The sequence below is a fragment of the Pongo abelii genome, chromosome 6, assembly GCF_028885655.2.
Source record: "Pongo abelii isolate AG06213 chromosome 6, NHGRI_mPonAbe1-v2.0_pri, whole genome shotgun sequence".
NCBI classification, from domain to species: Eukaryota; Metazoa; Chordata; class Mammalia; order Primates; family Hominidae; genus Pongo; species Pongo abelii.
In genome coordinates, this window is record NC_071991.2 from 144,941,399 (window position 1) to 144,967,415 (window position 26,017).

At 36.8% G+C, this 26,017-nt stretch overlaps 1 protein-coding gene and 1 long non-coding RNA gene across 2 annotated transcripts in view; one reads left to right on the forward strand and one right to left on the reverse strand.

Annotated features, from left to right (window-relative positions):
* CNTNAP2 (contactin associated protein 2) overlaps positions 1–26,017 on the forward strand; it is a 2,266,356-nt gene that overhangs the window by 1,231,877 nt on the left and 1,008,462 nt on the right. The window contains 1 exon segment of the mRNA NM_001133793.1: positions 17,653–17,824. Within this exon segment, the coding sequence (NP_001127265.1) occupies positions 17,653–17,824 (172 nt within the window).
* Positions 2,429–9,075, reverse strand: LOC134761728 (uncharacterized). The gene is made up of 4 exons (XR_010140798.1): positions 8,984–9,075; positions 7,044–7,488; positions 4,942–5,098; positions 2,429–4,381 (listed from the first exon to the last, which is right to left on the reverse strand). It is a non-coding gene; the product is annotated as an uncharacterized LOC134761728 (long non-coding RNA).

Sequence of the window (26,017 nt, forward strand, 5' to 3'; positions counted from 1 at the left end):
CTGACAACTTATTTTTCCACTTTCATATGCCTTTCCTCTTGACTGAATTTAGTCTTTTGTTGTGTTGCGGAGACTGTAGATTACCAAGTTCTAGATTCACAGGGCAATAACTATAGGCTTGAAGAACACTCCCCACTAAACCTGAGTGTGGCTCATTCGATGTGATAAGAAATAGAGGGCTCATTTGTTCCCTCTGACAGCCTCTCCAGGGGTGCTCACTTATGTGTACATGCCCTATGTGTGTGTGAGAGAGTGTGTGCATTTTTTTATGCATTTTAATAAAATATAGTCATATATATTATTATATATGTGTATATACATAAATACATATGGAGGAAATGGACAATGGTGTGTTGTAATGTTCAGAAATGAACAAGGTGATGTAAACACTGTCCCTAAATCCTTGTTTCACAATAGAATTTGCAGTAGATGACAAGAGATGATGAGTACAGTAGCCACCACAAGGGGCTGTGAGAGAGAGGGTGAATCTCTCCAAAACAAGTATTCCCCACAACACAGTGACAGTAGGCTAAAACATTTGAAATATTTTCCCTGCCCGCTTAGAGAAAGCATAGGGCTCAGGCTGTCATTCCATGTTACAGTAACAGTTCTCGTTTAAATTCATTAATAAACAAGCACTCTTCTAAACTTAGCTAATGTGCTCTTACTTCTGAAAGATAAATCCAGTTTTGGGATGCTGACAAAGTGAGCCTTCTGAGCCTACTAGAGTAAAACAGCTTACCCTAGTGTAAGGTAACTAACTGTAAGATCATGAGTGTTCTCGAGAGACCACTTAAGGACACACACAGGCTATTCTGGGCATATTTTAATGTCCTTTTTGGCCTTTTCTATTTTAAAACATTTCATATTTCTTGTGTGTGGCTCCTATCATTGCTTTCCTGAGTTTAAGTTGTTATACTCAACTGTTCATTCCTGAACTCTATCCCAGGAACTTTTTTCTCCCACTCTTAACAGAAGTCAAGAGATATAGGTCAATTTTCTGTAACTTAGTAAGTAATTCAGTAGCACTCAATACTCGATATCATCATTTATACATTATAACCATTATAACATTTATTCTGCACATCTAAGTTTGCTTTGAATGACAGAATACTAAGAGACCTTGTCTCCCTTGAAAATTGATGGGAAGGAAGCTTTAGCCAGATAAATACTTTTTTTAAAAAAATGTCATCAAGTGAGAGAGCCTGAACCACAATCCCAATGGGATCAGAACACTTGAGTGAATTAGCCAAGACTCCACCTACCTGTGCACTAGTGATGGCCCAGCCAATGGAAACCTACTACTTAACATCCTGGCAAAGCTCCCTGTCTATGGGCACTGCTTAACTGGGCCATATCCTCACTTCCTCTCTCTCTCCCCTTTCTTTTTATGCTTTCTTTGCTGACTAAGCCCCTGTTCACATTCTTTCCTATATTTGTTAATATATTCCATCACATTATTAAAATCCAACTGATTGTACCGTCCAGGGACACATCGTGTCCCTCGAAGACATGACTCTATTCTAACCCCGTTATTGTTTATGTTAAAATTAACTTTCAAAGGGCAATTAGTATTTGTAATTTCATGAGGAATAGTCAAATAGCCTGAAAGTAATATCAACAGGTTCTTTCTATTTAGAGGGGCCTCACTGAGAAACGATAAAGAATTTCCTGTTTTAACCCGTGATGGTGTTTGTAACCTAGAATGCCATTTTTACAGCATTCAAAATGGCCACTTTCAAGGTAGCTGACGTGTTTTCGGTGATTCATATTATCAAAAAATGTCTGTCTTACTAGATTTTTTTAACCAGAAGTCGATGTAGTTTTAATTTTTTAAACTGCCATTTACTATGAATTTGAGTTAGGTGCACAAATAACCTACAGCTTTGAACTTTCTGAAGTAATATTTTCATGCTTTTTACTTCAAATGTAGGAGAATTTTTTACCGGTTAAATTATTTTGACAGGTTAAACCCAATGAAAGAGTATATGTGTATATATTTATGAGAGCATTGAAATACTGTTTGAGAGTAATTATTTCTTTATAACGGAGACTTCTGGATTTGACAAATGTTATCATTGCCTTGAAAACTGTTTCTAGTTGTAAATAGTAAATAGATGATACTGTGGTCAGAAACTTTCCTGGAATTTAGTAGTCTTTGTATGAACTGTATACCACTGAGAACGAGAGCAGGGAGAATTTTAGTTTATTACACCTGAGCTCTGTTTTTTCAGTTTGTTTTTTGCTTGTTAGTTTGGTTTGGTTTTCATCTTATAAATAGCAAATAATTATATTTCATCTAGCACATTTTTATGTATAGAAGATATACATTGGAGATGGAATAAAAATATAAACTGCCAATATTTTACTTATACTTTTGAAAAGATAACTTGTTACAGATAAATTTATCAGGAAAAAAAAGCAAACATAGACTGCAAATCCCTTTGTTTTATGTGTCTTTATAACAGATGATGGGAATTTAGTCTAAAGAATAGAAAGCCATACGGACAATAAAACTCATTCACAGAGATGAATCTCAAATATTCCAATAAGATTGCATTTGGATCGGAAACTGTAAACAAACCTTCAGACTGCAATTCAAATTTTATTTTTATTTTTTTCTTACTCAAACATATGTACATTATATTCCTATTTCCCAAAAATATGTCTAGGAAGGTAAAAAACAACTAGCGTTATAGCCTTCTTATAAAGAAATTTGGCCCGTTATGAGTTCAACTAAATAGCTAAATGTCTACTTTTCTATTTGTAACATGTTTTTTTCACTGTTACCAGTAAAAAGTCATTTATTTGTAGGCCTCTTTAGATATTTGTATTTTTCTTCAACCACAATTTAAACATTCATCTTCAAATCTTGCCTACTATTGCATTTATTTGAGATCGACACTTGTGTTTTGGTTCATTTTTAATAATCTGAAGCAAGGCTTCTGAATCATTTATCCATATGTGGTTATCAATGCCTGTGCATATCACACTGTAAAGTGCTTTGAAGATGTATTCATCTCTGGGTAAGGCTTGTTGGCTGATGGATTTATTAAATGATTTGTGACAAAGCATATCCCTTGTTCTACCCCCAAAGTCTTCCATTGAGACAGTATGCTTCCTCCAGAGGAGGAGCCAGTAGTCTCTGGCTATATTCTGGCAACATGGGAAAAAAGGAATTCCCCTTTTTTCTTTTGAGGGGCCCTTTTCCTGGTGCTGCCTTAAAATATTTTTGTCACTTCATTTTCCTCAGTAGCAGTGAGTGTTACTGGGTTAGAGTGTTACTATACGCTCAGTGATTTCACACATATTTACTCAGTTCATCCTTAATATGATTTGGCTCTGTGTCCCCACCCAAATCTCATCTCAAATTACAATCCCCACAGGTTGAGGGAGGGACCTGGTAGAAGGTGATTGGATCATGGGAGCAGTTTCCCCCATGCTGTTCTCATGATAGGGAGTTCTCATGAGATCCGATGGTTTTATAAGTGGTGGTTTTCCTTCTTTCTCTCTCTTGCCTGCCACCATGTAAGACATGTCTGCTTCCCCTTCCACCGTGATTGTAAGTTTCCTGAGGCCTCCTCAGCCATGTGGAACTGTAAGTCAATCAAACCTCTTTCCTTTATAAAGTACCCAGTCTCTGGCAGTTCTTCCTGGCCGTATGAGAACAAACTAATACAATCCTCATGATGATATTATGAAATAGATACTATTATTTACTCTATTTAAGAGATAACGACAAACTGTGAGTCACAATTTTTAAGTAACTCAGTACACAACTGGTGCGATTTGTGTTACCGCAAATTACTGTCTATTTTACAGTAACATTGGTAATTATACCATTTTCACCCCTACACAATTTCAAACATACCCTTCCCCACCAAATACTGAATCCAATTGAGATTCCCAGTTTCAGCTTCTCTGATAATTACTCTTGCAATCTTTTAGGGAGGAACAGGAGGTTACATGGCTGCCTTGAGTGGTGTAGGGGGCCCCAGCCAATCTCCAAGTTTTATCTTCTATACCTTACAATCTGCTGCTTTTCATGATACATTCTGCCTCTTGATTTTGAGCCTTTCTGGCATTGTCTCCCAACAAGTACTAAAGTAGTTTTTCACCATTTCCATTTTCACTTCTCATCGACTTCATTATCTTTAAAAACTTCATTGAAATCTCTCACCCAACAGTTGTACTCATATTTCTTTGACGGTTCAGCCTTTAGAGTTTTTAAAAATCACTTCACTGTTACTTTGGTGAGTTTTCAGAGGCAGAGGAAGCAGAACTATAATCAACTAATCAAGTCCCTTTGAGCCAGGAGTTCTTCCAGGTTTGTGATTCACAGATACTCCGGAGGAATTGATGAAGGCTTCTATCATCTCCCCTAGAAATGTGAAGACATAAGATATTCTGTATGACATTGGGGCTGAGGATAGCTTTTGTGGTTGGGAAGAAGTATGATAATGTGTGGAGTTTTCCCACATATATTTAGGAACTTTACTCTTTTATTAAAAAAAATTAAAAGTTGTTCCATTAAATTTTCTCTTACAAAGACATTTATGGATTCATCATTAAACATACATGTTTTGGAAGCTTAGTGTTTATCACATTTGTATAATAACGCAATAGTGAGAGCACAGAGGGCAGTCCCAGTGTTCTGAGAGTTTATGGCAGATAGTCAAAGGAAAGAAATGAGGAACAAGGAAGTATAACTGTGTGACAGGAGTCTATCATACAACTTATGCCCTGGGTGCTACTAAAGCACTTCGGGGAGGGACCTAGCATTTGGAGTAAGAAACAGTCATCAGGGAAGGTTTCATCAAGGAAGCAATGTTCATATGTTTTGAAAATGTTATCTATTTGAACACTATGTTATCAGGTACAGACATATTTAGAATTTTTCTAACTTGTAGTGAATTTTACCTTTTGTCATTGTATACTAACCTTCCTTATCTCTCAGAGTGCCTTTTTCCTTGTGTCATCTTAAAATATTTTTTGTCACTTCATTTTTCTCAGTATCAGTGAGTTCTCTGTGCTTCAGAGTGTTACTCTATGCTCAGTAATTTCACATGTATTTACTCAGTTCATCCTCATAATAATACTAGGAGATACAAACCATTATTTCCTCTATTTTAGAGAAGAAGAAAAACATGATGCACAATAACTTAATAACACAACTGGGGCAATAAATAGGATCAAATTCAGACACCAGCACCTTGAAGCCTGAACCTCTCCACACAGTAACACTACTGTATATTACAAATTATCTCAATACATTTATACTATAGCACTAAGATTGGTATATTATTGTAACCATACTAATTTTCTTTTTCTTAAAAAGTTGTATTTGCCTTGGTTACCTTTCTCAATTCTTTTACTTTCAAATTTTCTTAGTTCCTGTGTTTTAGACATGCTTCTTAGAAATAGTATTTTGCTAGATTTTAAAAAAACAATAGTTCTGTCTTTTCAGTATATTTCTTAATATATTTCTACCATCTTATTTTGCTTTTTCTTTTTGATTTTCCTTTATTCCTTCTTCCCCCGTGCCCCCGCCTCCTTTAGGTTGATCAAATACTTTTAAAATATTGATTTCCCCTACAATTGCTTTGAAATGTATGTACTTCATATCTAGTAGTTTAGGGATTATCCTTATTTTTTTTCAAAAATGCATATTAAATTCCAATATAGCTTATGATCTTGATCTTCCTCCTGAACATAATCCTAATCATAGTATTTGAAACTTACTTCTAATCGCACCCTACCATGCTATCGTCCACTTTTATCCTGTGTTTTAGTTCTCCTTTTTAACTTTAATATTAGTCATTATCACTTTTATCATTTTAGTTTATGTAGTCAATATAGTTTTAGATTTTACCATATTGTCATATTTCTTCTGTTACTATGTCATCTTGTATTTCTCTCTTTTCTGGACGTAGTTCCATTCTTTGACACACATCCTTTAGTTTAGCTGGCTTTTAATGGGAATGTGTTGGTACTAAGGTGCTTCTATTTTTACATTTTTAATTTAAAATTTTTTCATTTTTTGTTTTTCTGAAAATATCTTAATTTTACCATCTTCCCTGTTTATTTAGCTTGGTATACAAGTCTATGTTGAAAGTTTACTTTCAACGTAAGGATAACTCAGCCATGAAAAGTGCAAGGGAGAAAAATAGGAAGAAAGGGTTTGGTTTTCCTGAGATGCATAGAGAAGAGTATGGCTGAAACATGGTGACCAAGGATAGACATCTTAAGTATTAACTCTGAAAACTAGCAAAGTAGCCACACAATAACATGGCAGAACTATTGCTAAATATGATAAATTTCCTTGAAGAGTAAAGTATATATTACGGAAAAAGTAAAACTCATGTATAATTTTCTAACACATATTTAATGGTTTAATTAATATTGTTTTAATTTGTAAATTTCAGAAGAGGGACAATCTAAGTGGGTGAACGTATCCTACAATTTTTAGGGTTAGGGATCTCTCTATGCCTAAATCTGCCTAAAAGAGATATGAATTTACCTTGCAGTGAGAGTCAGGAGTCAGAATATTCAGAGTCTTTGAAAGCCACAAAAGTCATCCTGGTTTGATCATATAGAATACATATATGAGGACCAAGTGTCAAATGCTACTGAGAGGTCTAGTAAGAGAAAGACTGAAAAATGTTCTTTAGTGGCCTGAAAATTATCACTGACATTAGGAAGAGCAACTTCATCAATAATCCATAGACTTTGAATGCATAATAAGGTGGAATAAATGTAATCCAAATTATACCTCTTGGATGACAGAATTTTTAGCGTTAAGTGCTATTTCAGTCAGAACATAACATTTTATACAAATAGTTTTTATTTTTAAACAATTTAAAACTTACCAAAAAAATTGCAAGAAGGATAAAAAAGCCACTAGTGTACCCTTCACCCAGAGACCTCCTTCAACTTTTGTTACTTGTTTGATAAGGTCCTTGTATTAGTCTGTTTTCACACTGCTGATAAAGACATATTCATGACTGAGCAATTTACAAAAGAAAGAGGTTTAATGGACTTACATTTCCACGTGGCTGGGGAAGCCTCACAATCATGGTGGAAGGAAAGGAGGAGCAAGTCACATCTTACATGGATGGTGGCAGGCAAAGAGAGAGAACTTGTGCAGGGAAACTCCCATTTTTAAAACCAGATCTCATGAGACTTATTCACTATCATGAGAACAGCATGGGAAAGACCCACGCCCGAGATTCAATTACCTCCCACCAGATTCCTCCCATGACACGTGGGAATTGTGGGAGTTACAATTCAAAATGAGAGTTGGGTGGGGATGCAGCCAAACCATATCATTCCTCATCTGGCCCCTACCAAATCTCATGACAGCACATTTCAAAACCAGTCATGCCTTCCCAACAGTCCCCCAAAGTCTTAACTCATTTCAGCATTAACTCGAAAGTCCATAGTCCAACATCTCATCTGAGACAAGGCAAGTCCTTTCTGCTTATGAGCCTGTAAAATCAAAAGCAAGTTAGTTACTTCCTAGACACAATGGGCGTACAGGCATTGTGTTACTAGAGCTGTTCCAAATGAGAGAAATTGTCAAAACAAAGGGGCTAAGGTCCCATGCAAGTCCAAAATCTAGCAAGGCAGTCAAATCTTAAAGCTCCAAAATGTTTCCTTTGACTTCATGTCTCATATCCAGGTCATGCAGATGCAAGAGGTGGGCCCCCATGGCCTTGGGCAGCTCTGCCCCTGTGGCTTTGCAAGGTATAGCCCCCTTTCTGGCTGCTTTCAAGAGCTGGTGTTGAGTCTGTGGCCTTTCCAGGCACACAGTGCAAGCTGTAAGTGGTTCTACCATTCTGGGGTCTGGAGGACGGTGGCCCTTCTCTCACAGCTCCACTAGGCAGTGCCCCAGTAGAGACTCTATGTGGGGCCTCCGACCCCACATTTCCCTTCTGCACTGCCTTGGCAGAGGTTCTTCATGAGGGTCCCACCTCTGCAGCAAACATCTGCCTGGGCATCCATGCATTTCCATACATCCTCTGAAATCCAGGTGGAGGTTCCCAAACCTCAATTATTGACTTATGTGTACCCACAGGCTCAATACCACATGGAAGCTGCCAAAACTTGGGGCTTCTGTTCTCTAAAGCAACAGTCCAAACTGTATCCTGCTCCCTTTTAGTCAGAACTGAAGGGACTGGGACACAGGGCACCAAGTCCCTAGACTGCACATAGCAGGGGGACCCTGAGCCCGACCCATGAAATGATTTTTTCCTCCCTAAACCTCCAGGCCTGCGATGGGAGGGGCTGCCGCAAAGTTCTGACATGCCCTGGAGACATTTTCCCCATTGTCTTGATAACTAACATTTGGACCCTCGTTACTTATGCAAATTTCTGTAGCAGGCTTGAGTATCTCCTAAGAAAATGGGATTTTCTTTTCTATCACATTGTCAGGTTGTAAATTTTCCACACTTTTATGCTCCATTTCCCTTTAAAAACTGAATGCCTTTAACAGCACGCAGTCACCCCTCAAATGCTTTTCTGCTTAGAAATTGCTTCTGCAAAATACCCTAAATCATCTATCTGAAGTTCAAAGTTTCACAAATCTCTAGGGCAGGGGCAAAATGCCACCAGCCTCATTGCTAAAATATAACAAGGGTCACCTTTGCTCTAGTTCCCAACAAGTTCCTCATCTCCATCTGAGACCACCTCAGCCTGGATTTCATTGTCCATATCATTATCAGCATTTTGGTCAAAGCCATTCAACAAGTCTCTAGGGAGTTCCAAACTTTCTCACATTTTCCTCTCTTCTTCTGAGCCCTCCAAACTTTTCCAACCTCTGCCTGTCACCAGTTCCAAAGTTGCTTCCACATTTTCAGGATTCTTTTCAGCAGCACCTCACTCTACTGGTACCAGTTTACTGTATTAGTCTGTTTTCATGCTGCTGATAAAAACATACTCGACACTGGGCAATTTACAAAAGAAAGAGGTTTAATGGACTTACAGTTCCATGTGGCTAGGGAAGTCTCACAATCATGGTGGGAAGGCAAGGAGGAGCAAGTCATATCTTACATGGATGGTGGTAGGCAAAGAGAGAACTTGGCAAGGGAAACTCCCATTTTTAAAACCATCAGATCTTGTGAGACTTATTCACCATCACGGGAATAGCACAGGAAAGACCCACCCCATGACTCAATTACCTCCCACTTGGTTTGTCCCATGACACATGGAAATTGTGGGAGTTACAATTCAAGATGAGAGTTGGGTGGGGACACAGCCAAACCATATCGGTCCTTTACAGCAAAAGGACCCACTCTGGGATCATATGTCACACCCTGTTTTTCTGATTCTCCAGTCTCTGACAATCATAATTATATCTTCACTTTAGTAATTTCTTCACTTTCACAACCTTCTCATTCTTGCATATTCTATCCCAGTCATTTGTCGGTTGTCCTGAAATTGTGTTGGTTTGATGTTATACCCAGCCTTGTATTTTTGACAGGTGTCTTGCACACCATGCTTTATTCTTCTCATTGAATCTCATCAGGTGGCCCCCAGTGTCAATTGGTCCTGTTACTCATGGTGATAACATTGATCACTTGATTATAAAGGTATCTGCCTGTTTTCTCCAATGTAAAGTGACTACTCTCCCCTTTGAAATTAATAAACATGTATTTTTTAATATTGGGGTACTTAGTAGGTGTATATATTTATGAGGTACATAAGAGGTTTTGATACAATCATGGGGATTGGGGTATCCATCTCAAGCATTTATCCTGTGAGTTACAAACAATCCAATTACATAGTTATTTTAAAATATACAATTATTATTGACTATATTTACCCTATTGTGCTATCATATAGTAGGTCTCATTCATTAGATGGGGGTGGTTTATGAGTTTTTTAAAAAACCATATTTTTAAGGAGATAGTTTGAGGCTATGTTCTGCTTCCAACTTTCACCCACTTATTTGAGCACCTATTGATATGCCTTGCCTGAACTAATTATTAACACGATGGTTTCCAAATGGTGACTTTCTTCTTCCTACATTCCTGTTACATGTATTACTTAGCATAGTGCTATTGGAGGAGCTTTCTATTTTCCCTACATATTTATTCATTTTTAGACAGGCAGATTCTTGGATTCCTATTTTATTCAGTAGGATATGATCTGTAGCTTCCTTTTTTTTTTCCTCCTCCCTTTTTTATTTTGATGTTCAAAATCTTTTTTTGACACTCAAATTATTTATTTTGTACGCAAATTGCCCTTGATTTAGGGGAACAGAAGCCATTTCAGGCTGGCTCCTGTGTCATTCTGACATGGCCCCATCATTCTTTGGGCACTTCATTACTTTTTCGTGTGACAAAATGTTCCAGACTCTTATTGTACTTTCCCTAACACAGCTTAGAATCAGTCATTTCTCCAAGGAGTCTTGGTTTTGCCCAGCATAGAAACCAGGATCTGGGAAACAGAACTACTTATTGCTTTGAGAGTGACCCTGTACATAGGCTGTCCTCAGTGGATGATAGGAACCATCTGCATATTGATGAAATATACAATTTCATTCATACTTATTTCTGTATCTATCTACATATAGTGAAAACCACAAATTTACACTAATTGATTAAATCCTAATGCAAACCCACCGGGTTCATTCTGTCTTTTTTTTTTTTGAGTTGGAGTCTAGCCCTGTAACCCAGGCTGGAGTTCAATGGCACGATCTTGGCTCACTGCAACCTCCACCTCCCGAGTTCAAGCATTTCTCCTGCCTCAGTCTCCTGAGTAGCTGGGATTACAGGTGCACACCACCACACTTGGCTACTTTTTTGTATCTTTAGTAGGGATGGAGTTTCACCATGTTGGCCAGGCTGGTCTCAAACTCCTAACCTCGTGATCTGCCTGCCTCAGCATCCCAAAGTGCTGAGATTACAGGCATGAACATTCTGTCTTTCTTATGTTTCATATTTGTACCCTCTTTCTTTGACATTGGGAATTTGGCTGTCACTATCCTCCATGTATTTATTTATTTGCTCAATCAACCTGTATTGTAACCAATATCCCAGCCACATGGGGTGGAGATCCTGGGTAGACATCCTCTGTGCACAGGTCCTGGACACCACTAGACTCTCTTCCCCTGGACCACTCTATCTTCCTGCCTGCTTGGACCCTAGTTTTTATGAGGCTGTTTTCCTGCCCCTGATCAGTGGGTTTTTGACTAAGTTATTCAGGAAGGTTGAGTAAACAGTAGAGATTAGTAGACATTTTGTTATTCAGGAATGTTGAGTAAACAGTAGAGACTAGTAGACATTTTGTGCAATCTGCCAAGACCAAATTGAAAGGAAGACAGTAGGTGGTTTTAAACATCCTTAAAGCATTCCAGCAGCCTCCCTTGGACCTCCCAACCTTCCCAACTTTAAAAAAGGCAGAGAAAAGTTTTATATGCACTTGGTTTTAAATACGTCAATTTTTCAACCTTGTTGTCTACTGTTTGCTTTTTATGTCCCATCAGATGAACATTATAACTTACAACAATTTAGGTTGCCATTTTAATGTCAAAACAAATATCAGGAAGTTTTTCACTGATGTATTTCTGAATTAAAATTTTAAAACCTTGAAAATGCATGTGTTTTCTTTGTCAGCAAGAATAGCAATGTACTGAGTGGACTTCAAATGAAGTATGAAGTTTTTATATGCAAGTCTTGAAACAGAAATTTCAGACGTGCCAGTAAAGTAATATAATTACAATGTTCCTGTAAAGGAGGAAGGTTTCCAGTGCATGGAAAGTAAGATGCAATTGAGACTGACTAGATTACAATTCACTGTGGGTGTTTTAACACATTGTCAGATTGTAGAAACCAGTTAAAACAACCCATGTATAGACAATGTATTTTTTATTCCAAATTCACAGAAATTCAAAGATATAACAAAAATACGCAAAAATTTTACCTTTATGTTATATTTTTACTAACTTGACAATTGTTTGTTACATTCACTTTATTTCCATTTTATAGCTATTCATTTCTGACCCTCAAAATGCCAGCTGCAAATTTATATTACCAAAAAATCCCACTATTAATCTAAGTAGGTTAAATCCTGAGCTTTGGAGTAGTCGCTGAAGATATCACAAACACTAATACACTAGTATTTTTACTGAAATTTCATTTGTTCATAAAGGGAACAAACACAGAAAGTAAATAATAGGTTCTCCTCTGTTTCCAAGGGAGTTAAAGCAGCATGAGGTTCAGTATCAGAGATCCAACATCTTTAACTCATTGTTGACTAAGGGAACTGTCAATATTCCACCCGTTACATAACGTTTTACAGGTGTGAGTAATCTTCAGGTTCTAATTATTAAAACTGATTTGATAGTATAATAGCAGGATGTGTTTGTTATACTTTGTATTAGTTATATATCGCTGCATAGTGTATTGCCTCAAAACTCAGTGGCTCAATGTAGTAATACTTTATTATCTCTTACTTTTCTATAAGAGGCCAGTAATTTAGGAGCAGCTTGGCTGGGCAGTTCTGACGTGATATTTCTTATGAGGCTGCAGATACATGTTTCCTAGAGCCACAATCAGCTGATGACGTGACTAGGATTAGAGGCTCCACTTCAAGATAGCAGACTCACATGGCTAGCAAGCTGCTGCTGGAACTTGGTAATAGGCTTTAGTTCTCCTCCTAGGTGCCTCTCCATCTCACTGCTTGAGGCTTTCCATGGCTTTTAGGCTGGCTTCCCTGGAGTAAGGGATCAAAAGACCAAGGTGCAGCCTCTAATGCCTTTATACTTGACCTTGGAAATCATATCACCTTGTTACTACTGCAACATTCTGTGTCACACGGAGCAGCACTGATTGTGTGGGAGGGAACTATACAGGCCATAAATATTAGGAGGTATTTAAAATAACATAATTATAATGTGAAGATTTATGGCCATCTTGGAGATTGATTGCCAGTGTTCACCCTATAGCCCACAGAGATTCATATTTTTTCCACACACGAAGTACACCCAACCTCCTCTAAAAGCCATCCAAAGTCTCATTCCACTAGGCTATCTGCTGAAATTCCAGGACCTCATTGTCTAAGTCAAGTCAATCCAAAATGAATCTCAGAGAGTCCAAGAGAAAATGAAGCTATTTAGGTATAGTCATTCAAGTACCACTTCCCAAGTACAGCTGTCAATCTTAAGACCTGTGAACAAGTTTTGTGCCATCCTCACACCACATATACAATGGTAGATTATGCACAGAGAAACCAAATTAGGCTCTCTGGTTCAAAAGTGGAGAAAATAAGAGAGACAAAGAAGTCACTGGTCCATAGCAGTTTTGCGATCCAGTCAGACACATGTTGGTCATTCTTGATTAGAACTCAGTCATGCTATTTCCCGGAAATGATTCTCCATGGCTCTTGGCTCTGCCCTCTGTGTTAGTTCTGCCACTCTAGGTCATCCTTTTTTAATATATATAGAAGGTTGTCTATGTTTACAGCTGCATAGATTCCTGACCATAAAGTTTGGAGGTCAAAGGCCGTTTTCTATTTTGTCCCAACTCTGTCCCTTTCAGTACAAGCTGGTGGTGTTACCTCCAATATAGTTATCTTAAAAATGAATGGGTTTTCTATGAATTTTATTCAGGTTTACTCCGCTTAATAAAAGGCACATCCACAATTACGTAAAGATAAGCTCCCCCTTACCGTTTGAGCTTCTGTAGATCTACAGAAGGAAAATGCTCTTAAGATAATTAGAATCCCTATTGTTTAACTGAAAAGACCTGTAAAGCATAAAAATAAGCTCTTTAGAGGGTCTTCTGTCTCATGGAGTGTCTCCCTGAGGAATACCTAATAATTTTCTCAGGTCTTTATGTAGATTTTATAGTCACACTTCCTTGTCATCTTTAGATCATGTTTTCCTGGAATTTGATCTTTGCTTAGAAATGTAATTTCTTAATGTTTGCATTGTTCACTATCTGGAGAGACTGGAATTGAAAGAGCATTTTACTTTAAAATTCAGTAATGCCTGGCTTCTTCATTTGTAATAGTTCTTCTTTAGCTTTTTCTCTCCCATTTTCTTTTTCTTTTACTATAAACAGAAGATGCCTGATGGCTCCTTCAGTACTTTACCTGGAAATGTCCTTAGCTAGATTATACAATTTCATTTAACTGTATCTTTTTCTTTTCCATATTATCACAAGAAACAATGTTGCTAAACTTTCCACCAGAACATAGCAAAGATCTAATTTTCTCTAATTTCTGATGACACTTTCCTCACCTTCCTTTAAGTCATTACAGCTCCTCAAGAGCCATCATGCTTTTTTTAAGGCCTGTCCCAATAACTTGCATATTTCTGTCCCTAAACCACTGCCACATTTTTAGGTTTCTATTATAATTCTCTGCCAGTATCAAATTCTTTTTTTTTTTTTTTTTGGTACTAAAGTATTTTATTCTATTTTATTTTATTTTCAATTTTTATTTCCATAGGTTTTTGGGGGAACAGGTGGTATTTGGCTACATAAGTAAGTTCTTTCGTGGTGATTCATGAGATTTTGGTGCACCCACCACCTTAGCGGTATACACTGAACCCAATTTGTCGTCTTTTATCCTTCACCCCTCTCCCACCTTTCTTCCCTGAGTCCACAAAGTCCATTGTACCATTTTTATGCCTTTGCATTCTCATAGCTTAGCTCTCACTTATGAGGGAGAACATATGATGTTTGGTTTTATATTCGTGAGTTACTTCACTTAGAATAATAGTCACCAGTGCCATCTGTGTTGCTGTGAATGCCATTAATTCATTTAATTTTATGGCTGAGTAGTATTCCATTGTGTATATGTATGTATATATAAACCACATATTTATGGCAGCACAATTCACAAATGCAAAAATGTGGAACCAGTTCAAATGCTCATCAATCAACGAGTGGATAAACTATGGTATATATACAATGGAATACTACTCAGCCATAAAAAGTAGTGAATTAATGGCATTTACAGCAACCTGGATGGCATATCCAGGCATCAAATTCTTTATTTGATATGTATTGTTGCATAATGTGTCACCTTAAAATTAATTTCAAACCATGATGAATATTCATTACCTCTCCTGGGCCACTCCAGAAGACAGTGTATGACATGGTGATGACTTGCCACGAAGTAAGTGATCTCAGAGACCAAGTTGCAGAGTTTTCTATTGTTCACAGAAGTCAGGCCTAATTGATTATAGAAGGGGACAACAAAAGGGTGTGAAGTCAGGAGCCAAAGATTAATGATGTCCATCTTGGAATATTATGGAGAGAATAAAATTAATGAATATGTAGTATTTTGTCCTATAATTATCTTCTCCTAGAATATATCTCCTATTGGAAAAGGACTTAACCACTTCAAACTTCAAAATTACCAAGATCAAACAGAACATTGTTATAAGTGAATGATGAAGTCTTGTTTTACAACCTTAATTATACCCAATTTGTAGTAATCGGTATTTATGCAGCTGCTGTGCTTCAGAGCAGCTTTTATTTTCACAGATACGTCCATTCATTTTGAAATCTTTCAAAGCTAGTGTGGATATGGTGAGACTCCCAATTATTTAAAAAAAAAAAAAAACAGAAACAAATGACAGTCTTCTTAAGAGTGGTCAGCAAGTTACAACTGGGTGTTTTCTCTCTGCTAAGTTTAGACATTACACTCTATTCAATTTTATCTTAATTAAACAATTGAAAATCATGTGTGCACGCAACTGGTCTAAACAGATCATTTATCTAATATCAGCATTTTTCTGAAGGGACTAAGTCAATGCAAATGAAAAAAATGTGGTTGACTAGAAAATACACATACACACACACACGAGCCACATATTAACATTAAAGTAGAGCCTTACATGGATTTTTTTAAGTCAAGAAGTTAATTCAAATACAATCTTATTTGTATACAGTACTGTGTTAATAGAAAATAATATATACCTTTGTGATTAATCCTTAAAGGAGATTCAAATGACAGTTATTGGACTTTAAATATTGTAATCCATTAACGAAGAGAGAAAGAAGATTTCTGCTCTACTAAAATACTATCCTTATTCAAAAAGAATAGGATATTTTGAAAATATCACTTAATAGCTGATATGGTTTGACTGTGTCTCCACCCAAATCTCATCTTGAATTGTAGTTCCCATAATCCCTGTATGTCATGGGAGAGATGCACTGGGAGGTAATTCTATCATTTCATAATAGTGAGTGAGTTCTCACGAGAGCTGATGGTTTTATAACAGTCTTTTCCCCACTTTGCCTGACACTTCTCCTTGCTGCTGCCCTGTGAAGAGGGACGTGCTTGCTTTCCCTTCTACCTTGATTATAGGTTTCCTGAGCCCTCCCCAGATATTCTCAAATGTGAATCAATTAAACCTCTTTTCTTTATAAATTACCCAGTCTTGGCATGTCTTTTTTAACAACATGAGAACAGACTAATATAATGGCCATTTTTTGTTTTTATTGAAAATTCACTTTTATCCACTTAATGGAACTTTGGGTCCATACCATTTTATATAAATTGTTTGTTGTTACAGATATAATATTAGATGAAGTGAATGTGTCAATAACTTCAGATTTACAAGCAGACAAATTAGTACAGTTTAAATTTGCCCAGTAGGCAGATTTGATATGGTGAACCATATGAAAAGTAGAAGCTCTGGGGACTTTCTGGAGATACTTAATGGGATTGAAAAATATCATTCTCTTATGGCCTACAAATTTTCCATCCATAATGCGTGTTTCTATCCAATTATGCATGTTTCTCTTAAAAAGATATAATAGTAATTGATTGGTGGTGATCTCTTAAAGTTATTTAGCAACAAACTCTTAATGTCTGATTTCAAGGTTGGTGTGTGCATTCTATTTCCTAATAGAATCAACAGTATTTTGTGTGTGTGTGTGTGTGTGTGTGTGTGTGTTTACTCTTGTTATTTACTCTTTTAATTTTAGTTCCATCTGTTATTATTTACTAGTATTTATACCATATTATGGCATTTTATTTATACCATATTAGATAGTTTGTAGAAGATGTATATTCAAAGTAGGGTGGCTGACCCTTATGCCTAAATTTATTTGCTTCTAATGTTCTCTTGGATTTTATAAATTAAAAAAAAATCATCTGTAATGCAAATATTTCTTTGTAATGAGTTACACACCGATCTACTGTATTTCATAATAGTAAGTTTGGCTTATTTGACATCTGAATAACAGGCAATAGGGAATTAAGAAAATAGAAATAAATATCAAAGAAACAAGAAGAAGAAAGTTGGGTAGTTGGGAAAGTTCAAAAGTTTTGTGTCGTAATCTCTGAGGGCTGGCTCAGCAGAGAAAGAATAACAGCGAGTCTTTGACAGCAGAGGGACAGAAAGATGTGACAGTGAGAAAGATGATGTCAAAAGAGAAAATGTGAGTGACAGTAGACACCAGAGGCAAACATTGACCTGGTAACCCATTACAATTCAACCCTGACTTATTCCTCTGTAATGATCTCACTTTCTCAAAAAACTTCCTTTTTCTACACTGAATATAACATCAGCAAGGATCAAAGAAACAGTAGTTGGATGCGATGGCTGTGACCAGGTAGAATACCCACAAGAATTTTAGTGAAGCTTATACTGTACACCAGATTTACATTCCCATTTCTTCTGTTTCACAGGTTTTCTGAACCAGATGAATAACTCAAGTCACTCTGTCCTTCAGCCTTCATTCCAAGGATGCATGCAGCTCATTCAAGTGGACGATCAACTTGTAAATTTATACGAAGTGGCACAAAGGAAGCCGGGAAGTTTTGCGAATGTCAGCATTGACATGTGTGCAATCATAGACAGGTAAATGATCTTTTCATCCTACCTCACATTGTCCAAACTTTCCAAACCTGTGTTTCTGTTGTGAGACTAGTGAAACATCCCAAAAGAAAATTAAAGTTGAAAACAGGTAAGGTGGAAATTACCATTCAAAGTATGTATTGTAGTATATTTGTGATATTAGCAGTGATGATGTTTAAGTTTTTATGTGGATATATGTATCATATACATCATATATATCATATATATAGCATATATATAGCATATATATGAGATATATCCTATATATGCTATATGAGATATAGCATATATATAGCATATATATGAGATATATCCTATATATGCTATATGAGATATAGCATATATATAGCATATATATGCTATATGAGATATATGAGATATATGCTATATATGCTATATATAAATGCATATATGCTATATGAGATATATCATATATAGCATATATACATATATGTAGCATATATATGTATATATAGCATATATATGAGATATATATAGGATATATATGATAGATATATATGAGATATATGCTATATATGCTATATATATATGCATATATGCTATATGAGATATATCATATATAGCATATATACATATATGTAGCATATATATGTATATATAGCATATATATGAGATATATATAGGATATATATGATAAATATATATGAGATATATCTATATATAGCATATATAGATATGATACAACACACTGTGGTGTTACATTTGTTCAACAGCCTCCAATCAGAGAATCTGAGCCTTCAATAAGTAGTTTTGCAAGCAACAGCAGTGTGGTAGAGAAACTCTGACAGTTGATTTGTAGTTTACAGCAGAAATGTGCCTTCTCTTTCTGTCTCAATCATGACTTGGCCTCAGCATGTCCCTTCCAAAACCCGCTTCTGAAAGAAAAGGAATATTACAAAAGTGTCAGTGTGCAAGATGGGTATTTATGAAGCAGAATATTTAGAGTAACTGGTTCAGCTTACAAAATACACCTATTAAAATATGACAAAAATCAAATCTTTATTGGTTTTGCAAACCTGGGGAGAAATTTTTAATAAAAACTTTAATTGTATTCTCACACAGTGGAAAGATGCAACTTTTCTGTGAAATATTATGATTATACTGCATACACTGCCTTAACATACTTCTAGATAGTGCCTGTCATTCCACTATGAACAAGTTTCATTTTGAGATGCTTTGTCTATAAACAAACTATATACGATTTGAAGTTAACCTAGTGAATTTATATGATTTTCTAAGATATATTTAAATCTTTTGAGGAAGAACTGTCTCATTCTAAAAGCTCATTTTATTAATTTTGTGTTTAGGGAAGATGAAAGTCCTTTAAATTTTTTTAAAATTTTGAACTAAGATATTAATCCTATCTCAGTCTACCCACAACAAAATATAGACCGTAAGTCTTTAACAAATTTATTTTATTCAAGAGGAAATACTTTAAGAAGTCACTTAAAAATGAATTTTACAAACATATAAAATAATCTATTTTGAAGTAAGTTTGCTTTCATAAAATCTGAATAAGATGGCGTTCATGTGAATGGTAAGTTACAGTTTGTGGTGGCTGTAACATAGAACTTTTATAAAGCCTTCACATGTTTGTAATAAGACTTTATGACATAGTATACTGCTTATTTCTATTCCTGTATGCAAGTACTGATCTTAGTAGCCTAAACAGTTTATATTTAAATAGAATAGTGAACAATTTTATTGGAAATATACTCCTAATTATTGAGCCATTAATAATGTATCAGCTATTATTTCTGCCTAGAGCAAGTAGCAGCAATAATCAGAAAAGCTGAGATGAATGTTTTAAAGATCATTTGTTCTGATTTTAGATAATTATCTACATATTATAATTGTTTTCTACAGAAAGAATATTTTCTTCATAATAGTTGTGGAGTTTTTTAGTATCTACTCTTTTTTTCAGGTCAGTAACTGTGATGATACAATAATTTCATTACCTCTTTCAGCTTAGTAAGTGGGCTAGGTAATATGTTGCTGTTTCTCTCTAAACATCGTGTTTCTAGGCATTATATATAAATTGTTTGCTACTAAAGAAGGAGGGGTGATATGTTGAGATATTAATGTTTTACTCTGATAGAGACAGGAGTTAAACTGGTCCCAAAAGAATGAATGGGATTTTGGTAAATGAAGAAAATGGAAGGTGATACTCGTGGTGGGGAGACCAACACAAGGGAAGGTATAGAAAAGATAACACAAGTTTCAATTTTTCATAGATACAGAGATACACAAAATGTTTTTTTTTTTTTTTTGCCAAAATAGGTCAGGCCCAATATTCATCTTGCCAAGTTTCCTGCAGCTGAAAGAACAAAGTTCACACCTTTCTTATTCTTTAGGATGACAAATGAAAAGATTAGCTGCAGGGAAGTAGTCACCTGTGACACATCTCCACGCATTTTCTAAACCCATTATGGAACCTATTTTTAGCTTATACTATTTTTTTTAAGGCAACAACATCTGTACATTAAATACCAATGTGTGAAACAGCAGATTCCTTTAGTCACCTAAAAATGTTCCCAGTTCAAAATCTTAAGCGTGAAGTGTTGTACTTTCATAGGTATGAGACAGGACTATTTTACTTAAACCACTGAAGAGTGTATTGATGATATCACCCTTAATCTGTATCTTTCCAGGTAAAAGTACCAGTGCTTTTAGTCTGTCCTCATAGAGCAGTGATGTATCCAGATAATCCTTTAACAGTACACCCCTAGCACATGTCTGCTTCTTTCTCCTCACTTAAGACTTTGCAACTGCGCCGTATCTACAACTTTCTTTTCAGATTACCCAAATTCTCCCAAAGGAAGCCTACAGTGGCTTTTCTTTTGTCCTTCCCAGTTCCAGCTTGATCAATTTGAGAGTTATTTTTGAGAGGGGGGTAAAAAAAGTATAAATGAGAACATAGGGTAAAAAAAGTAAAAGAGCTACACAAGCCTGACTTTTATAAAATGTTTGGAGAGAATAGTCACAGCTGCAATGATTTGATGAGTAGAACTTAGGGAAACCGTTGGGGGACGATTTGTCTGAAGGCGTTTTTCTGTGTGTTGTATTGGAATACCCTATGATTTGAACTTTTTTTTTTTTTTTTTGCTTTGTGTGTAGATTTGCATATGGCTTATTTTGTTCATGTGCTTATTTTCTGAACGCAACTTTGAATCAAGGAAAGAGCAAGCATGCCAAGCTACAGAATTATGCATTCAGTATTTATTTTCTGAGTACATACTAGATGTCACGCTATTCTAGGCACTTGGAATAAATCCTTGAACAGGACAGATAAAGATTATTGAAAATTCTAAGCTGACATGGTAGGGGAAGGGGAGGAAGGAGAGATGACAAACTATAATTAAAAAGTAAATAACCTAGCAAGTGAGAAAGAATAAATTTTATGGGTAAAAATACTAGAACAAAACAAGGAAGGCTGGCATGTCAGTAGATCAAGGTGTTGAGTTGTAGTTTAAATAGGTTGATCAGGATAAGCCTCCATTGAAAAGATAATATTAGTGCAAGACTTGAAAGAGGTAACTGAATGTACTAATGCAGGGAAAGAACATTTGACCCAGAGAGCACAGGCAACCAAAGAGGCACTTGCATAATCCAGGATCAGTATGGAAGCCATGGTGGCAAGTTCGGGAGGTCAAGAATAGTTGAAGGAATAGAGGCCAGAACAAGCGTTCCAGACTTGTAGGTTATTGTAAGGGTGTGGCTTTTATTTTGAAGGAATACAGGAGCCATTTGCAGCGTTCTAAATAGAGCAACATGATGTACTCACGTCTTAAAAGGATGAATCTGGGCTGTGAGAGCACAAACGGTAGAAGCAGGAGGCTAATTAAAATTATGCCATTATAATCCAGGTGAGAGACGCTTGTAGCCTAGACCAGGGTGCTAGCACAAGAAGTAGTGAGATGTGGCCAATTCTGAATATATTTTGGAGGCAGAGTCCGTAGGGTTTCTTTACAAATTAGATGTGGGATATGAGAGAAATGGAGGAAATAGGGATAAATCCAAATGATTTGCTAAGAACAGCAGGAAGAAAGGAGATGCCATCTCTTCAGATTGGGAAGACTAGTTGTAGAGAAAATTAGTCAAGGGGGCTAAAGAAAAAAGTCAGAAATTCAAGGTTGGACATGAGTTGAAATGTCTACTGGATGTCTAAGTAGAAATGTCAAGAAGAGAGTTGGATATATGTATGTAACAAGCCTGTGTCTGCAGGTTTACACAGTAAACCTTTGTGATTGACAGAATCCCTTTTGTTTAACTATTGAGGGTCTTTGGTATCTTTAGTTACATTTTATAAGCAATCATAGAACTGGAAGGAGAGGTGGTGGATAATGGGCAGAAATTGCTCTCTAATAATGGAAGCTGCTAGCTTGAGTCCCTTAGTGATAATCTGCTCTTAGAGAGGAGGATTGTCATCAATCTTCAGTTTCCAAAACATTCTCTGAGAAAGGTAAAATACCCAGAGATAACATTTTTGTTTCTTCTTGCATTGTGACTCTCTTTTACTCATTCCTAGAATCCTTGCATTATTGACTGCTTGTGGCAAACATCTTAAGATGCCTGACTCAACTCTTATTCTCAATCTTTTTCTCTCCAGCCTCTTTCCAGGTGTGAAAACCTGAGAGCCCAAACCTTCAGAAACAATCCTTTAGCCAAAGTTAGGTCCATTAACTTCTTCCTTCAAGAGAGAATCACAAGGAGAACCATAGGGCATTTCAAAGTTGGGGAGAGGGGGTGCTTGGGGAGGGATGGACATTGGGGGAGAGTCAGGGAGGGTATTAGGGGATGGAATGAGTCAGTCCTTGTAGGTATTGGCTAGAATTCCTAAACTCGGAGACTTGCTACAACAGACATTGGCCTCAGAACTTGTGAATTGGTGTAGAATTATTGTTTGATCTGTTTTTCTGTGGTTGTAGCCAGGACACATGGTTAGGAAGAAGCTGATGTTAACATATTTTCAGCTTAATTAAGTGGTGATCATGCTTGGTTTGACAATTTTTTTCTTTCTGTTTTGTGAGTAATAGTGAAGTCCATTTTGCAACTGTGGTTTCTATTTCAGTCCTAAGAGCACTCTTCACAGCTCAGCTGCCAGAGGAATGTTTTTTACTTTATGCTAGGCAGAAGCAGAGATGAGACATTATCCTGGCTGCTAAGAGCTAAGCAGAAGTTAGCTGTGGTGTTCTTGGGAAAGCTTTTGTTCTCCTGATACAGTTGCCCCTCTTGCTCTCCACCATCCTTGGTAAAATGTAGACCTGATGTCTAGAGCTATGGGGTCAAGAAAACCATAGATCAAGCAGCCACTGATACTAATTTGTATGTGAAAAATATCAACTATCACTTATCTAAGTAATTATGAGTTAAGTTTTATTTTTCTTGGAGCCAAAAGCACCTGCCCTTTCCCTAGTCCCCACTTCTAAAATTAACCAGTACCATCATTTTACCAGAATACAGAAGAACAAATTCCCAAATATGGAAATGACTTTGAAAGAAAAGATAATACTTTTTAGAGTGTATTAAGTTGCATTTTAGTGATGTCCCCTAGATATTGAAATTTGGGGACTAAATAGCTCTTTAGAGGCCAAAGCAAATTCATATTGTTAGAGTCAGCACTTGTAAAAAGTGACTCATTAGAATTAGAATCTTCTCTGCTCTTTCCTGTCTAACTCCATTGAAAATATATTAAAAAATACATTTAGAAACAAAATCAGTAAACATCCCAGATAACACAGAGAGCGGAAAAGGAAATGCAAATGGCCCAACTTAAACATAGCCTACAAAATTACCACTTGAGAAATTATGAATAGACTAGATCCTATTCCAGAGTTAGTAATTAAGTCTTCATTATATTTTCGGGTGAAGTACATAATCACAGAGCCAGTTTTTTTTTAATTCAATGCATTCTTTTCAAGAATATCCAGTTTGATTTTTTTCTTTCAAAGAAAAGAATAAGTAAATGAATTTTCATAAGAACATTTAAATGAGGATTAGGTAGATACATGAAAAATATCTCAAAACTAAATTGACTGTTGGAAAGGCGAATGAAAGCAGTCAAGAAGGATGATATGGTTTGGCTCTGTACCCCCACCCAAATCTCAAGTTGATTTGTAATCGCCATGTATCAGGGAAGGGGACTGGTGGGAGGTGATTGGATCATGGGGGTGGATTTCCCCCTTGCTGTTCTCATGATGGTGAGTGAGTTCTTATGAGATCTGATAGTTCAAAAGTATGGCACTTTCCCCTTCACTTACTCTCTCTCCTGCTGGCATGTAAGATGTTCCTTGCTTCCCCTTTGCCTTCTGCCATGATTATAAGTTTCCTGAAGCCTCTCCAGCTGTGTGGGACTGTGAGTCAATTAAACCTCTTTTCTTTATAAATTACCCAGTCTCAAGCAGTTCGTTATAGCAATGTGAAAATGGACTAAAACAAAAGAGGTCATGAGTTTCTATAAAAGCAGGCTTAAATTTTGCGTTCATAACTTAGATGAAGAAAACATGTAACATTTATCATTTTCTAAAATTTGCCTTCATTCGCTAATTCCCTATTTCTAGTTAGCAGCAGAACAGATAAATACTTGAACACATACATTTTGGTACTGTAATCACTCCTCCTTTCTGTGTATATTCAGTCAACATGGGAGTTGATCTCAGTCAAAGGTAAACTTCCTTTTGTGGTTGTACTACCATTTCAAGAGTTATGCATCCTAGATGCATCCTAGATGCCCTAGCATGGCTTGGGTCAGAGTCAGCTTATGCAATACCTTATCACCACAGGGGTGGGATCTGTCCCACCTGCTCCACCAAGGTTCCCTCTGAGCTCCCTGCGAGTCCCCAGCCTGGCCGGCCTTCAGGGTCCCACTTCTGTCCCTGCCACCCACTGTCATGACAACTGCTCCTGCTGGCCTTCAGATATGACATGGGTATTGCTGGACCTAGGTTCTGGGATCTGTGTTTAAGGTGACAGCTATTCCCAGCATGTCTGAGTCCCATTTGGTTTTAGCATTGAGAGTCCTGCTTCTGGAGAAACCCCTCAGTTCTGGGTAAACTAGGATGGTTGGTGACTATACACACTAGGTCTTCTTTCTCCTAATACCTTCATCTGATCTACCAGCCATCTAAGCATTTTATAGGCCCTATAGGGACACACAGTGATTTCTGTATCTTTTGAAGACTACATACAAGCTGAAATGAATCATGGCATATGTGTTGTGGGGGAGAGGTTAGGCATTAGGGACAGCTTCCTTAGGCTGTGCTCCCTTTGCTTCAGCATGCCATCCATCCATATCTGCTCTACACAGCCACTCAGGCTGACATGAGGCCCTCTACACATTATACCCTCAAAGGCCATCATAGGATTCCTAAGTCTCTGCTGTATAAACCAAATATAAAATTCTAAGCCGTCAAACTGACTGATGAACCCTTCTTTAGCCAAAGGCATTCCAAATAATGCTGGGAAAAAAAAAAAAAAACTAGTTTAGGTCAGACATGCCTCACAAACATCAACACAGAGACCTTAAGACTGATAGAATAGTCTCTTTAAGTCCGATAAGAAACATTTACAGTCCATTCTGTCTGAAGCCTGCTACCTGGAGGCTTCATCTGCATGATCAAAGTTGGGTCCCCACGACCGCTTATCCTAACCCAGACATTCCTTTCTATTAATTCCATGTCTTTAAATAATAACTCTTTCAACCAATTGCCAATCGGAAAACATTTAAATCTGCCTATCACCTGGGAGCCCCTGCTTTGAGTTGTCCCACCTTTCCAGATGGAACCAACATACATCTTACATATATTGACTGTTGTCTCATGTCTCCCTAAAATGTATAAAACCAAGTCGTACCCCAACCACCTTGGCCACATGTCCTCAGATCTTCCTGAGGATGTGTCATGGGAATGTCCTTAACCTTAGCAAAATAAACTAAATTGATTGAGACTTCTCTCAGATTCTTTTTTGGTTTAGGGTTGAGATTTATTCAGTCAACAAATACTTCTTGAAGATCACACCAACCAGTAGACAGTACCTCCTGGGACTGAATGCTGAGGTGATGACGGGAGGGTAATTGATCAGACTCTACACTGTTTTAACGCTTGTTTGGCTTTTACGTCTTAACACTTATGATGCCTCTGTTTTGCTCTCAAAAATATAGCTTTTTCCAATCAAAAG